The sequence below is a fragment of the Suricata suricatta genome, chromosome 7 (assembly GCF_006229205.1).
Source record: "Suricata suricatta isolate VVHF042 chromosome 7, meerkat_22Aug2017_6uvM2_HiC, whole genome shotgun sequence".
Classification (NCBI taxonomy): Eukaryota; Metazoa; Chordata; class Mammalia; order Carnivora; family Herpestidae; genus Suricata; species Suricata suricatta.
Genome location: NC_043706.1, coordinates 125,014,527 through 125,029,566, shown reverse-complemented (window position 1 = coordinate 125,029,566; position 15,040 = coordinate 125,014,527). Strand labels below are relative to the sequence as shown.

The 15,040-nt window shown below is 37.9% G+C and overlaps 1 protein-coding gene across 1 annotated transcript in view; it reads right to left on the bottom strand.

The window, feature by feature from the left end:
- UTRN (utrophin) overlaps positions 1-15,040 on the bottom strand; it is a 507,319-nt gene that overhangs the window by 55,497 nt on the left and 436,782 nt on the right. The window contains exons 61-62 of the mRNA XM_029943246.1: positions 14,438-14,512; positions 6,076-6,277 (exon numbers count right to left, since the gene is read on the bottom strand). Coding sequence (XP_029799106.1) covers positions 6,076-6,277; positions 14,438-14,512 — 277 coding nt within the window. The remainder of the gene's footprint in view (positions 1-6,075; positions 6,278-14,437; positions 14,513-15,040) is intronic.

The window sequence follows — 15,040 nt, the reverse complement described above, 5'->3', positions numbered from 1 at the left end:
TTCAGCTCAGGTCATGAGCTCATGGTCATGAGATGGAGCCCTGCACTAAGCTCCTTGCTGGGTGTGGAGCCTGCTTGAGATTCTCCCTCTCCCTCTCCCTGTGCCCCTCCCCTGCTCACTCATGCTTTCTCTCTCTCTCTTTAAGAAATAAAAAATAAAAATTAAGTAGATAGCCAAAGATATGCATAATATGCATGTAGCTCAATAATGCATGAAAAGAATAATGATATATCTAAAAATAAATGTAGGAAAACTGGAAAATTATACTGAGGGCTGATAACTTGGTAAATACTTAAATATGTATTGTCTTCATAGATTTTTGTCTCTGCCACTTTAGTTTTTTAAAATTGCTATTGCAATTAAATAATCAGTGATCCTACATAGATGCTTATTAAATTATAATTAAATACAAAATATACTAATTAATCAACACCAGGAAACAGCTTTGTACTATGCCAATGAGAGACCATAAGTTGACTAGAAGAAAAGATTTATCTTTAAAAACATAGAGTTGTCTTTATTCTGTCATTTATCGAAGAACTTCTGAGCTGCCTACCAAATCTCCCAATGTACTAGAGCCTGGGGATGGGGAAACAGAAATTCAGAACTACAAAAATTTGTAACATAATCCTAGCTATGGAATAACACACAATCTAGGAAAAAAACCCTTTATTTTTGTTATCTTTATTATTCCATATTCAGGATCTGTTTTCACTTTAGGTTTTTATTTTATTTTATTTATTTTTTTTATAATAGTTTATTGTCAAATTGGTTTCCATATAACACCCAGTGCTTCTCCCCACAAGTGCCCTCCACCATGACCATCACCCCCTCCCTCCCTCCCCCTCCCCTTTCAGTCCATGGTTCGTCTTCAGTATTCAGTAGTCTCCCTTGATCTGTGTCCCTCACTCTTCCCTGCTCTCTTTCCCCCTTCCTCTCCCCATGGTCCCCTGCCAGGGCTCTCCTGTCAGACCTATGAATGCAAACATATGGTATCTATCCTTCTCTGCCTGACTTATTTCGCTTAGCATGACACCCTCAAGGTCCATCCACTTTCCTACAAATGGCCATATGTCATTCTTTCTCATTGACATATAGTACTCCATTGTATATATATACCACATCTTCTTGATCCATTCATCAGTTGATGGACATTTAGGCACTTTAGGTTTTTTAACATCAATTTTCTCAAGGTATAATACACTCAAAACCTGTAACTAAATGTCTGTGTAATTTTGTCATTACATAAAATTTAGTAATTCACCCTATCTCAAAAACAGATAAACATTTGTGTCATGTAATTTTAATTCTAGGTGCTCTTATCAAACTGTGTTTAAATTGTATTCTTATTGACAGTCCTACTATAAATACTAATTGATATCTTCTATTCTCAAATCATAAATAGTCAGGAAGTTTCTGTATATATACATATAAAGTATAAAATAAATAAAAAACAAAAACATGCTGAGATCAGTAAAATATATTTTCAAAACAGATGCTCAATAGCCTAAAGTTTATAATCTATATTAAATCATATCCAACAAACTTATCAAACCCTTAATATGCATGTGTGCAATACTCAGAAGTGACGTAAAAAATAACTAATGCTTAAATTGAAAATAAAGATAGCATCATAAGGAAAAATCTAAGTTAATGTAGTCATCGCAATTTCTTACCATTATAGAAATACTTTCACATTAACCTTAAGCTGAGCCATGATACAAATTGTGTTTTTAGTTCACATTTTTAGGTGTTTCCTGATTCTCACAGAAAAATAGACTATGTCTGGCTTCTTCCCTCCAAAAATCAGGAAATTTTACTCCCTGGACAGTCAGAGAAGAGACTTGCAGTAGATAACAAAAGGCCATGTGGGTGGACTGGTACCTGGATGTGGCTAAGGGGAAGGCAATCTCTTATGAAAAAAAAGATCCAACTGACGTGTATTAGAGGATGACCTCCAGTCTACAGTGGCAACACAAGAAAGGAACATCATCAGGAAAACAACTGAAAGTGTCAATCATCCATTCATCACACCATTATTAGTTACAAAGGTTTACTGTGATCCCGGCATTGTTCTGAGTATCATGAGGACCAGCGGAGAAGGACAAGCTACAATTCCCTCCTGTGATAAGGTCAATGCTAGCTAGAGAGGAGACAGGAAAACAACAGGAAAAGCACAAGAAAATAGGAGAGCTTTATGCATGGAAATAATCAAGTACAAGATAACTGTGGCTGACTAGTTATTAATGACTAGTGATTAGTCTGAGTAGTTATTAGTCTCACAACATTTGATAGAAAAGATAAGCCTTAACTCTGACTCTGAAGGCATCACATGGCTGGATTATCCCTAGGAGAAAGTCGATCATCATAGGAAAAGCCTGGGCAAGGGGACAGAGGCAAGAGTATGAGCATCAGGGACAAGACTTGTTCAGCGGTAGCAAAGACCTGCATCAAGGCTAAACGGTTGATAAAGCTGTGCAGGCTATATGGAACCAGATGATAGAAGGCTTTGATGTTAAATAAGATATCTGGATTTGAGAGAGAAGACAGAGACAAAGAAATTTATTAGTGAGTGATATAACCCAATATTTAAGTATTCGCTTCCCTGATAGTCTTCATACATAACTCTTGAAATTAGTTTAACTGGAAAGATATGTACCTTATAAAATTATATCCATCTTGGCATAGTGGAAAAATGACTTAACACTGCAGCAAATGAGAGTAATAGTTTCTATAGAGACAAAAATATTTAAACCAAGCATTCCAGACTATTGCTTTAAATCATAATTTAAATATTTTTGATTTCTATTAAATTTAGAAGGAAGATTTTAAAATTAAGACTTTTTAACCTGGGAAGAAGAAGACTGAGTGAGACTGTGAACTTATAAATGGAATACATTTTATCTTTATAGTTTAGAAAGCCCTTTCTACATATATTAGTTCATTTGCCCTTCATAAATATCTTACGTATGGTAAGCAGAGCAGATATTTTCATCCCAATTTTTCAGATGAGAAATTGAGATGCCAAAAGTGGAGTGGCTGCCAGGGTACAAAGCAACCAGAACCAAAAATCTGGATTCTCATCTTTCACAACTGAAGAAAATAGATTTTTTTTTTGCAAAAATCAGAATATTAGGAGTTGGGTACATGTTAAAACAGAAAAAAATAGTAAATTTAATATAACTTATAAATACTATTTTTCTTCAATATAGCAATATGGCAGAAATAGTCAGGTTATTATCAAAAACCCTGGTAGTAGCTCCCTATCTACCACGAATATCTTAACAGTAGGAGGCTAGGGATCAATTGCCTAATCTCACTGGGTCAGTTTCTTCATCAGTAAAATGAAGAGGACAGAATGGAAGATCCTCAAAGTACTTCTACTTCCAGAATCCTCTGATCTCCTGTGTGTGTACCACTCATGATTTCAGGAACTGCTTGAGTATACTTCTAGAGCTGAAAATATCAGTTCTGGCTGATCATACTACACCAAGTAAGGCAGTTAAAAATACATAGTTAATGAGTGACTATCGAAATAACTGAATGAATGGAAAGGAAATGGTACCATTTCCAATATTCTAGTGACTTTTAGGGTCCAAATGTCCTCGTGGATTGGATAACGTAGATCACAGTTCCATTGGATTTTCAAAGAAAACCAATGACTTGAAAAGAGTTAATAACTCTTATTTAGATAAACTGATAAATTACAGTTGTTAGAGAAATTTGGGTAATCAACTCTGGTCATCTGAGACTACCATCATATGACGAACTGTGCCTGTGGGTTTTTCCCCCTTAGGTTAATTCATGATATTTCTCTCCAAGATAGACAACCAGACTGAATGCATACACCATTCTGACCCAGTACGGTTTTCACTATATTTCTTTGGCAAAGAAGGAAAATAAATCCTAAAAGTGTTTTTTCCTTTAAAATGGAAAATTTCAGGAAACTGTCTTTCTAAATAAGACAAGTACCTTAGTGTAGCATTTTCCATGTGTCCACATTTGATGATGGAAAGTGGAAATATGCCAACATTTGATTTCCTAGAATATGAATCACAACATTTCACATTCTGCTTCCTTCTCACTTAAGTGGCACTATTCCCTCAGGCTGTCCAGTGAAAATAGCATATGTATGTGTTATATGTTATGAGTTATGTTCTCCTAAAATTCGTGTATTGAAGCTCTAGCGTATGTATGTGTTATATGTTATGAGTTACATCCTCCTAAAATTTGTGTATTGAAGCTCTAACCACCTAATACCTCAGGATGTGACTATATGTGGGAGATAGAGTCTTTAGAGAGGTAATTAACTTAAAATGAGTCATAGGGTAGGACTCAATCCAATATGACTGATGTTTTCATAAGATTAGAACACAAACACACAGAAGAAAGGCCATGTGAAGTCCAAGGGAGAAAACAGCCATCTATAAGTCAAGGAGAGAGGCCTCAGAAGAAACCCTGCTGACACCTTGATCTTAGACTTCTGCTCTCCAAAACTGTGAGAAAACACATCTCTTTTAGTTAAGCTACCTCGTTTGTGGTACTTCGTTATGGCAGACCTAGCAGACTAATGCAGTGTGTTAGAACTGGAAGAGGGCGACTGAACATCTCCGAGTCTTGCTTAAATTATGACACAAAATATGCACCTCTACCATGCCACTTAGAGAGTTTAATGAAGTTCTGAACTATGTATTCAATGAATTTAGCATGTTTCCAAGGCCATTAAATTAAGATAAAGGCTTTGTAGTTAAAACACTGAATTGACTAGATCTTTGGCTGAATTTACTATATAGAAAATACCTCTTTCGGAGGTTTAAAAAATTGAACATCAACTAAATAATGAATTAATGCCAAGAGTCATATTTTACCCTAGGAGTAAAAGAAAATCACATTAACATGAAATATATTAAAAGATACCAGACACAGAGATCGTAAATCTCATGTTCATTATTATAACTGAGATTCATGCAATCTATCTGTCCTTCAGCAAGTTTCTTAAGAGCCCTAAAGCACACAATGGCTATTTAATTATTTTTTTAAAAAACTTTGTTGTGATATTAATGAATGTTGAAAGAGGGAAAACTTCTCTAATCTAAAGAATAAATAAAATTTTAATCAAATCATCCCTAAAGCTATTGTTGCTACCATTTACTTCTCATACAGAATCAATCAGCTGCTAAATATGTGTGGATTTATAAACTATCATCTATTGTCCTCCTCTCTAACTCAAGCAAGAGGATAACAAACACAAATTTTTATGCAGCTAATTAATGGAAAATAACTTCTAAAGTCTGAGAAAAACAACAGTTCTCATTTTCTTATTTCATCTTTGCATACTTTAACCCCCTACCAGAAGAATGAATAATCCCTAATGTTTCACAAATGTCAGCCCACAGCAGGTCTTTCTAGAATTGATTATTTCACAAATGCACTGTCACATTCAAAAAAGCCAAATTAATGGCGAATGAGTTATGCTGGAAGTTGAGAGTGCTCTTTATGTAACAGTGAGCATCTAATTAAATTACAGATACTAGAGTGTCCTACAGCATAAATTACTTAAAACACCATATAAACACATAACCCCTACTGCAATAAATAAAGCTAATAGCAAAAGGGAAGTTAAATCCCTTTAATTGCCATTCAAATTGCTCTTAAGTTGTCATACAAAAATTGCAGAGTGGATTATTATGAGCCAGTCAATTATTTTAATTCACAACAACAAATATAAATTTTTATCTTTCAAAAAGAGACACGCCAAAAGACATCCCAAGAAGAAAACAGGACTTATTTATATTAGGTTTCCCCTTGCAAATATGATACCACAAATTTGACAGCAGTTAGAAACCGAAACAAAATCTTGAAACAATAGGTGGACATTCTTTTTCATTGTGTTATTGGCTAAGAGCTCAAATTTTGGAAGGTCATTCTTGTCCAACAATTAACATAAATATTTCCACTAAGAGAAGTACATTGAAAGTACCTTTTAAAAAAATTCACCTCAAAATTTGGACATTCTGCATTATTAACACATTTCACTCGACGATTATATTTTAAAGAGAAACCATGCAGACTTACGTGTCATACACGTTGAGCAACCAGTTTAGACACATGTCCACACAGAGCGGAACGTTGACCAGATCCTTATGCATTTGCTCAAGGCCATCATAAGTTGTAGTCAGACAGTTGATGACATCTGGAACACTAAGAAGCTGATCATTTTGGTTCAGTTTGTGCTGTTTGAAAACTTCATTTGTTGTATTCAGTTCTAAGAGGTCCACTAGTCAGGTGAGAAAAAGGAATATACACAGTCATTACATTATATAACCTAACATTGGAACAAAAGCATTTATGATCTTAAGTATTTAGCTTCATTCTTCAGTTTAAGAACCTACTGTTTTAAGCTAATCTCAATTTTTAAAGAAATAAATAACATTTGCATTCTTACATTTCTAAACTCTTCTTTGATCTGCATCTCTTATGTTCATGCTTTTGTATCTAAACTTTGTTACTTTTCAAGCTGATCCCATTTTTTGCTTTTTGGAATATCAATTTTTCCTACTTTCCTTTTCTGCCTTTTCTTTTTCTCTTTAGGCTCTTTCTACTTTTAAATATAGGAAGGCATAAATAAATATAGTCCAAATAGTAGAACATCTAAAATATAACATGCTCTTCTCCTAACTCCTGAGACCTGCCTGCTCATTTCTATCACTGCCAAACTAATCATTCTGTTCCTCGACATGTACGTCATCAGATACAAAATTCACTGAAAATGTTCAGTCAAAAAAGTTGTTCTCTACTGCCTGCTGATCTAGAAAACCTGATCTAGAATGCCCTCCCAATCTGACCCGAACCTGGTTTGCCTCCCTCCTATGATGCTTTTGGCATACAGGCCACTGTAGCTACATAGGATTTGCAGAGGTCCACAGTACCGGCCCACATTCATAGGTCTCCATGTTTTTCCTCCCACTTCTACGTTTCATGTGCAGAATATCTATAGTGGGACTGACCAGTGCTAGAGCAGGTGGGCATAGAAGGCCCTGCTCTCAAAGATGACCAGTCAGAGAAGGAGAGTAAGCATACTGATAACTTTACTACGGAGAGAAAAATGCAATAGAAGAATACCTAGATGTCTATGAGAGCTACCACCACAGGGGATTAGAAGGAGACTGGAGAATGATCCCTGGGGAGGTGGGGATTTGAAATGGGCCCTGAGGAACAGTTATGTTGCAAGACACCATGTAAAGCAAGGAAAGAATTCCAGGAAGATAGAACTTCTTGGGAAAAGATAAGAATTTAAGGAAGTCTAAGGGGCTCTAAAATGACAACAGCTGTGTGGACAGTACGTGGCTTGCAAGTGGGTGGCATGTGGTTATATAGCAAGGCAGATAACTTGGCACTCAAGGGGCCGGCATGTGTGCGCAAGGAGAGACCCTCAAAGGCCAGGAGGAAGATTTTAGACAAAAAAGAAAGAAAACCTTACATAATCTTTCTTTTTAATCAACGTTCCGTTATTTCATTAGCTTACTGAAAACAGGGAAATAGTAGATTATCAAATGTATCTATACATTCATTGAGTATAGAAACGACTCTTCTAAACCTGAAGATGTGGGTTTGAAAAATTACAGAGTCCATATGAATTTAAGGTCTGCTCATTAAAATTCCTGCTTTGTAAAATGTTTTCCCTATCTCCATATTTAACTTTTTAATATTCAAAAAAATCAGCTTAGGGAAACCTTTTATTTTAACATAACCAACTATTTCCTCTTTGCCTGATGCAAAACTACTACCTTAAAAAATATAATGACATATTTTCACAGTTAAATAAAATGAATGAATAGCTTCTTTGTATTTATCTATTTTTAACCACTGGATAACTACCAGTTCTGAGTTTTTAAAGACATTTATGAAATATGTCCACTCTAGCTGCCTAAATACCTCACAGAATGATTTATTTTCTTTCAAGTTATCGAGAATGGGAAGGAACTACTTTAAAATTATAGGGATTGAAATTGTTTCTAAAACAACTCAACAGGGAAGACTTTAAAAAAAAAAAGAGGTAGAAAGAGACAAATATAAAACACACAAGTCTGGATAATAGGTCAATCCATTTCCTTGCAATGTCAAATATATCATTGGTAAAATTTCAGCTAATTACAAGAACAAGACACAATATCAGAAAAAAGACTAAGAACCATCTAGAATCTTCCATGTTATTTTTATCCCACTTTTTCAGACTGTACACTATTTTCAATTATAAACTTCCAGAGGGCAGGAGCAAAGTTCAAATTCATTCTTCATGGTATCTGACAAAGAGAAGACAGTAGCTACAGAACTAGAATTTCACACAGATACAAAGCAATACATTCAAATCCTGCCAAAATGCTCCAACTTTTCTGAATTCCAACACTAATTATGACTGCAACTCAGCACGGCTATTGTATCCACACATGGAAATAAAGTGACACTAGACCAAATTCCAAAAGACCATTTCCTGGATCGTGCTGCCCTTGCATTTCTTCTAGAAAAGCCTCCTTTGTGATACACTTTGTAGCTGTGACAGAAATTTGCCACATCCCACGGACTATCATGTCTTCAATTTTTAGTGATTTACTTTGACACTTCGCCTTAGCGCCTAAACCAGGCATACATCTTCCTGAAATGTGTCACATTTAGGTTCCTTTAAAAAAAACTGAGTACATTTAAATCACACAAAAGTATGATTTTCTCTTTTCAAAGGGAGATAAATGACAGCTCAGTCATGTGGCAAATGAAACCAACAGCAGGATCATTTTCTAACCAACTTTCAGCCTTTTTTAAAAATCCCGCATATGAGGCACAGGGGACCAAAATGGAAATGGACCATCCTTCTTCTGTTCTGCAAAAACACACAGTTCAGCATTGACCTTGGGCTTCTGGAACTCTTCCCATGTTCACCGACTCTTTGACCATTCCTTCTTTCTTTTTCAGTTTATTTATTTATTCTGAGAGAGTGAGCATGTACACGTGGGGAAGGGGCAGAGAGAGAGAGAAAGAGAGAGAGAGAGACAGAGAGAGAGAGAGAGACAGAATCCCAAGTGTGGAGCCTGATGCAGGGTTTGAACTCATTAACAGTGAGATCATGACCTGAGCCCAAATCAAGACTCAGATGCTCAACTGTCCAAGTCACCCAGATACCTGACCATTCCTTCTTAGCACCTTTCCTCCTCCTCTTCTACAGACATCTAGAAATATAGGTGGCACTCAAGGACTTGTATCGGCCACTTCACTCTGTAACCCTGATACCCTCACTTACTTTCATTACTTCCCTGTTGCCTTCTCTCTGGATGGCTCCACACTCTGGGTTTCCTCCTGATCTGCCTACATACCTGACCCACACTCGTGCTGTTCTGCTCCCAATTAGAGCTATACTGTTCTCTTTCAGGGACCTCCATCTTAATATGCTCCAAATAAAGGTCTGGACTTCTTGCTTCACTGAAATCCAGTAACAGTGTTAGTACCTTCTATATAGACCATGACTCTGCAAATCCTGAAATGTCTTAATACTCCCCCACTTTCACCCTCTGCCGTTACCAACAAGCAAATGCCCCCCACCCCCGTCATTAGTTTTCCTCCCTCCTTACAAATCCATATGCTCTTCTCTGCTGCTACCGTCACTGGCCAGCTCCGCCCCCAACATTTTTCACCTGAACTATGTGCTTGTCCCTGTCCACTTGATCCTTCCTTCTGCCTTAGATATTGTCTAATCTGGGCCTATCTCCTAGCTCCTACAAAAGAGAAAATGGGCCTATAGCACCCACTCTATTAAAATCAAACATTAAATGCAATATTTTGAGAACTTGAGGAACAAAAAAAAACTAAAGGAATCAGAAAAGGTTTCATGAAAAAAAAGTGACCTTCCATGTGGACCTAAACTGACTTTAAGGAACATCTCCAAACACTGACCAGAAAGCTCATAACCTACTCCATTTTAGACTCCATTATGTTCCCTAAACTCTATCAAAGCACAACTTTGACGCTTATGTGTGGAAGTCTCTTCCTCCCTACTCCTGATTAATAGCCATGCACCTAAATCCTGTGTGGCCTTGAAGGCCTGTCTTATATGCTTTCTTGTCAAGAAAACTTGCCTTGTTCATCATGACAAAGGGTATCTCTCCCTCTTCTGACACTACTTTCCTTTGGCTCCTCTGTTAGTGGCTATTACAAAAAAATTTTAACTAAAAATACAAAAGATATAATACACATGTATGGCGTAAAGAAAAATAGTAGAATACCCATTAATCCATTACACAGACTGTTACTGATATCTTGAAAATGCCTTGGAAAAGCCTTTTAACGGCCTCCCCTCATGATCACAGGGAGAATGACTAATCTTTGCATGTTGCTTTCAGTTTTTAAAAGTATATGTATCCCCCAAATAATGTAGCATTTATGTCTTCACTACTTTGGACTATAAATAAATAGAATCAAACTGTTCTATATTCTTCTTCCACTTGGTTTTATTCACTCAACTTTACATCCTGAGATTCATCATGTTGCTGTGGATTGCCAGCTCACTTATTTTTGCTGTGGTATCATATCACATTTAGGAATATGGCAAAGGTGAACAAATTTTAATATTAAGAAGTTCTGCCATAAGTCTTCTTATACCAATTTTCTGGTATTCTCTTGTAACTCTTATATTTTTATTACTTTATAAAAGTTTATTTGAGAGAGAGAGAGAGAGAGAGAGAGTGAGCACATGTGTGGGGAAGGAGCAGAGAGAGAGGGACAGAGAGAATCCCAAGAAGGTTCCACATTGTCAGCACAGAGCCTGTCTTGGGGTTCATTCCCACGAACAGTAAGATCATGACCTGAGCCAACATCAAGAGTTGGATGCTTAATCGACTGAGCCCCCAGGAACCCCTACTCCTGTAACTTTGAAACTCAAATCATTCACTCTGTATATCCGAGGAGACCACTCTGTGCCAGAAGTTGAATGAGGCTGGAAGTGGAGAAGAAAACAGACTCATCCCTCACATGAAAGCTTAGATCATTTAGAAAGACAGGCAGTAACTAAGTTAGTAAATATAATATCAAGAATTATGACAAGTGCCACACAAGGAAAGAACTGAATCTAAGCAACAGAATATCAGGAGTGGCCTACTTTAGGGTGGAGTAATCATAGAAAGCCTCATTAAAGACAGGCAATAGTTAAGCTGGAACCCAAAGGAAGAGAAGGTCCCTGACATGGGCCAAGCATAACCTTGAGAGCCAAGACAAGGGCTCTCCAGGCAGGAAGAGCAGGATACAGGGCTGGCCATGCCAGTCAAGTGCTGGAACTGATGACAAGAGATCTCTGTGGTGCACAGTGAATGAAGGGCACAGAATAACAGGGCCCGGCAAAGGCCATTCCATTCTGAGGGCAACGAGAATCTGCTGAACGCGTGTGTCCATATGTAACATGCCATCACTGAACGTAGGTGCCTCGGGTGTGGGAACCAAGTCTCTTCACACGGTCTTAGCTCCTACACAAGAGTGGAGCCCAATAAATGAACAGTGACCAAGCAGTGACAGCACACCCTCTACCTTAGGGCCTTATGCTGGGTGGGACACAAAACAGGACAAGCCCTGACCTGAAGCCCTTCGCAGCAGAGATGGGGCACTCCTCCTAACATTATCTCTTACACAAAGGCAAGCATACGGTGCGGAGGTGAGAAACAGTCCTTACAGGCAATCATAAAGTTCTGGAAAAATTGGAGGCAGGTGGGATTAGCTTGTAAACGTTTCCAAAAGAAGTAAATTTTTAACAGCGTCTGGAGGAATAAAGGGTTGCAAACCGCTGCAGAGGAAGGGTCAAGGCATTTCAAGTGAACAGAAAGGACGGGAGAAGGAGGAACAGATTAATCATAAACAGGTGAACTGACAAGTGGTGTAAAGGCCCGGGGCTGGAGAGATGTGGGGGCGGGGGCAGTGGGGAAAGTGAGGCCAGGTGGCTCCAAACACATCAGCTCGAATATTTACAACCCAACGCAACCGTTCGCTTTTCTAAGTGCACATTTCTAAATGTCATGTAGATTAGAAGCAGGAGGTGTTCCTCTTCTGCACTTCTCAGATTTGAAGGAATGAACTGAAGGAGGGAGTTTTTTCCCGAGAATTCAAAAGAACCAACAGAGGAAAACACCAAATGTGTTGGTATGTTTATCCAGCCAGAAGTACTACTGAAAACTAGGACCACGTTCATCACGACAAAAAGCAGTCTATGGTCAATGGAGATTTTGTGCCTGAGTCATTTGTCCTCATTTTCTAGCTCATCAGGCCTGAGCAGACCTTCCAGATTCGTCAGCTGGATACTGGACATGCAGCTGAGCCCCTTTCAAAACTGCTGTCACCATGGACTCACTGGGCTCACTGAACGTCCCTTTTGTGTGTTCCTAATTCACTTCCTATTCCCTCTGGCTCAACATACAGATCGCCGGCCAGGGTGTGTTGGCTTTGCTTTTTTGTACTGGTAATTCTGCACCACTTGCTTCCCATTATCTGGGCTCTGGATTATAGGCATCAAAATCACCTCCATTTTTCTTTCCTCCATGAATCTGGAGTAGTGTTTTCAACCCTTGAGACTTCTCTTCCACACATAACTTGTTTTCCTTATTTTATTTTATTTATTTTATTAAATTTTTTAACATTTTTATTTATTTTAGAGAGACAGAGAGAGACAGCGTGAGCAGGGGAGGGTCAGAGAGAGAGGGAGACACAGAATCTGAAGCAGGCTCCCGGCTCTGAGCGAGCTGTCAGCACAGAGCCTGATGTGGGGCTTGAACCCATGAACCATGAGATCATGACCTGAGGCTAAGTCGGATGCTTAACCCACTGAGCCACCCTGGCGTCATTCCTTATTTTATTTTTTAACTTATTAAAGTTTATTTATTTTTGAGAGCGAGAGAGAGAGAACTTGCACAGGAGAGAAGCAGAGAGAGAAAAAGAGAGAGAGAGAGAGAGAGAGAGAGAGAGAGAGAGAGAGAGAATCCCAAGTAGGCTCCATGTTGTCAGTCTGGAGCAGGACTCAGGGCTTAATCTCACAAACCAGGAGACCATGACCTGAGCTGAATCAAAAATCAGGTGCTTAAATGACAGTCACCCAAGTGTGCCAAGTTTTCCTTAATTTAAAGCTTTGCATTGCTGTGGCTTTTTTTTTTTTCCTGAATGATTCTACACTTCTCTTTTCCTCACCTCTCTCATGTAGCCAGCTCAAAATGTAATTTTAATTTCTACTGACTTTTAAAGAGCAGATTTTTACCTTAATCTATCATTTTGCAAAGAGTAAATTCAAAGCTTCACTGAATTACCTGGACATATAACAATTATTAACAAAAGGTAGCAAACACGAATATTTGGAATTATTCAAATTACCCTGCCTTAAAAATATAGGCAGATGTCACTTTCCATATTAACTATCTGGCAAGGCCTACATGTTCTTTAAATAGACTCAATCATCAAAACTACAACCACAAAGAGAATTCAGATAGATTAAATCTACACTTTATTCTTACAAGTACTCATATTTCTTTGTAAGCTTAGGTTTTTGGGGTATGTATGTTGGGGGTAGGAATAAGTCTTTAGTAAAATGGCTATCACAGAATATTACTCTAAACAAAGGCTCTGCTGGAACAGTTCATGTTGCTAATACTAAATGTCACAAGACATATTTAAATAAATAGAGACTTTTATCTAATTTTCTAGGTGCCAGCTCAAATTTGGATCAAGAATGCTATTCTTTGTATTTCTGTATTATGTGATTGCATCTAATAAAACTTTTGGAATCCTACACTTCCAAAAGAAACATTTATTTTTTTTTTTGTTTGTTTATTTTTTGAGATAGAGCACAAGTGGGGAGGGGGAGAGAGGGAAAGAGACAGGATCCCAAGCAGGCTCCACACTATCAGTGCAGAGCCTGATACAGGGCTTCAAACTCACAAACAGAGAGGTCATGACCAGACCCGAAATCAAGAGTCTGACTTTTAACCAACTGAGACCCCCAGGCGCCCCTGCAACCCTATACTTCCAAATGAATACAAAGTACCAAGAAGGCAGTGACCTACTACTTTGATTTCTTGGTTTGAACCTTTTAAATTGGGTGGCAGCATAATTTTTGAAAAAGCTTTTTATGTGACTCCTATATTTTGGCTAATTTTGTTCTCCAACTGAGAACAGAATATGTTCATTTGTTTTACTACCGCATGCATGCTGATGGGGCAAATAGTAGAGCATTTACAGAAACACAGCCAATTCCTTGAGTAAGATACACTGAAAATCAGATTAACTCTACAAACACATCCCCCTCTTCATTTATCTATCTCAAAAACCAAAAAACCCCAAAAAACAAAAAGCCCCCCAAAACACAGAAAACAACAAGTGCAATCCAGAGAACAGAGTGATTAACTTTGGTAGGATAACTCACAACATAGTGCTTTTTGTAGTCTTCGGATTTTGATGGCCGTACGGTAGGCAGAGAAACGTACATTATTCAGGTCAGCTGAAATGGGAGAGGGAACACATTCAGACACAGGCTTGTTTCGTTAACTTACATTGAATGGCAAGAATGTATTTGTTTACTTGAGATGCTGGAGAAGTATTACGTCTGTTCTCATTAAAAAGTCTTCTCTCAAAATCCACAGCATTTAAGACAATAATTAAATGTTCATTAGCACCATAGGAAGAGACATTCCAAAGCAGTGCTACATAGCTTTCAGAAAAGCATTATCCAACAGGAAAAGGAGGGAAATGAAGAAAAGGAAACATGGCCTGTTAACTTTTGAAGGCTTAATAAATCCATCCGACCATAGGCTCAGGGCCCTTCCTTCTCGGCTGCTGGGAGGGATTCTCCTCCAGAGACATCTTCCTCAAGGACAATCAGTTTTCTGTCAATAAGGCTGTCCCTCTCACTACTCAAAAAGCTAGTCTTACTTCTTCCATCCTGATCTGGTTTTTTCTTCTAGTCTTCTATAGATATGGTTAAAATTATCCTATAATCTATATTCATATCTTTAGAAACGAAAGGTTG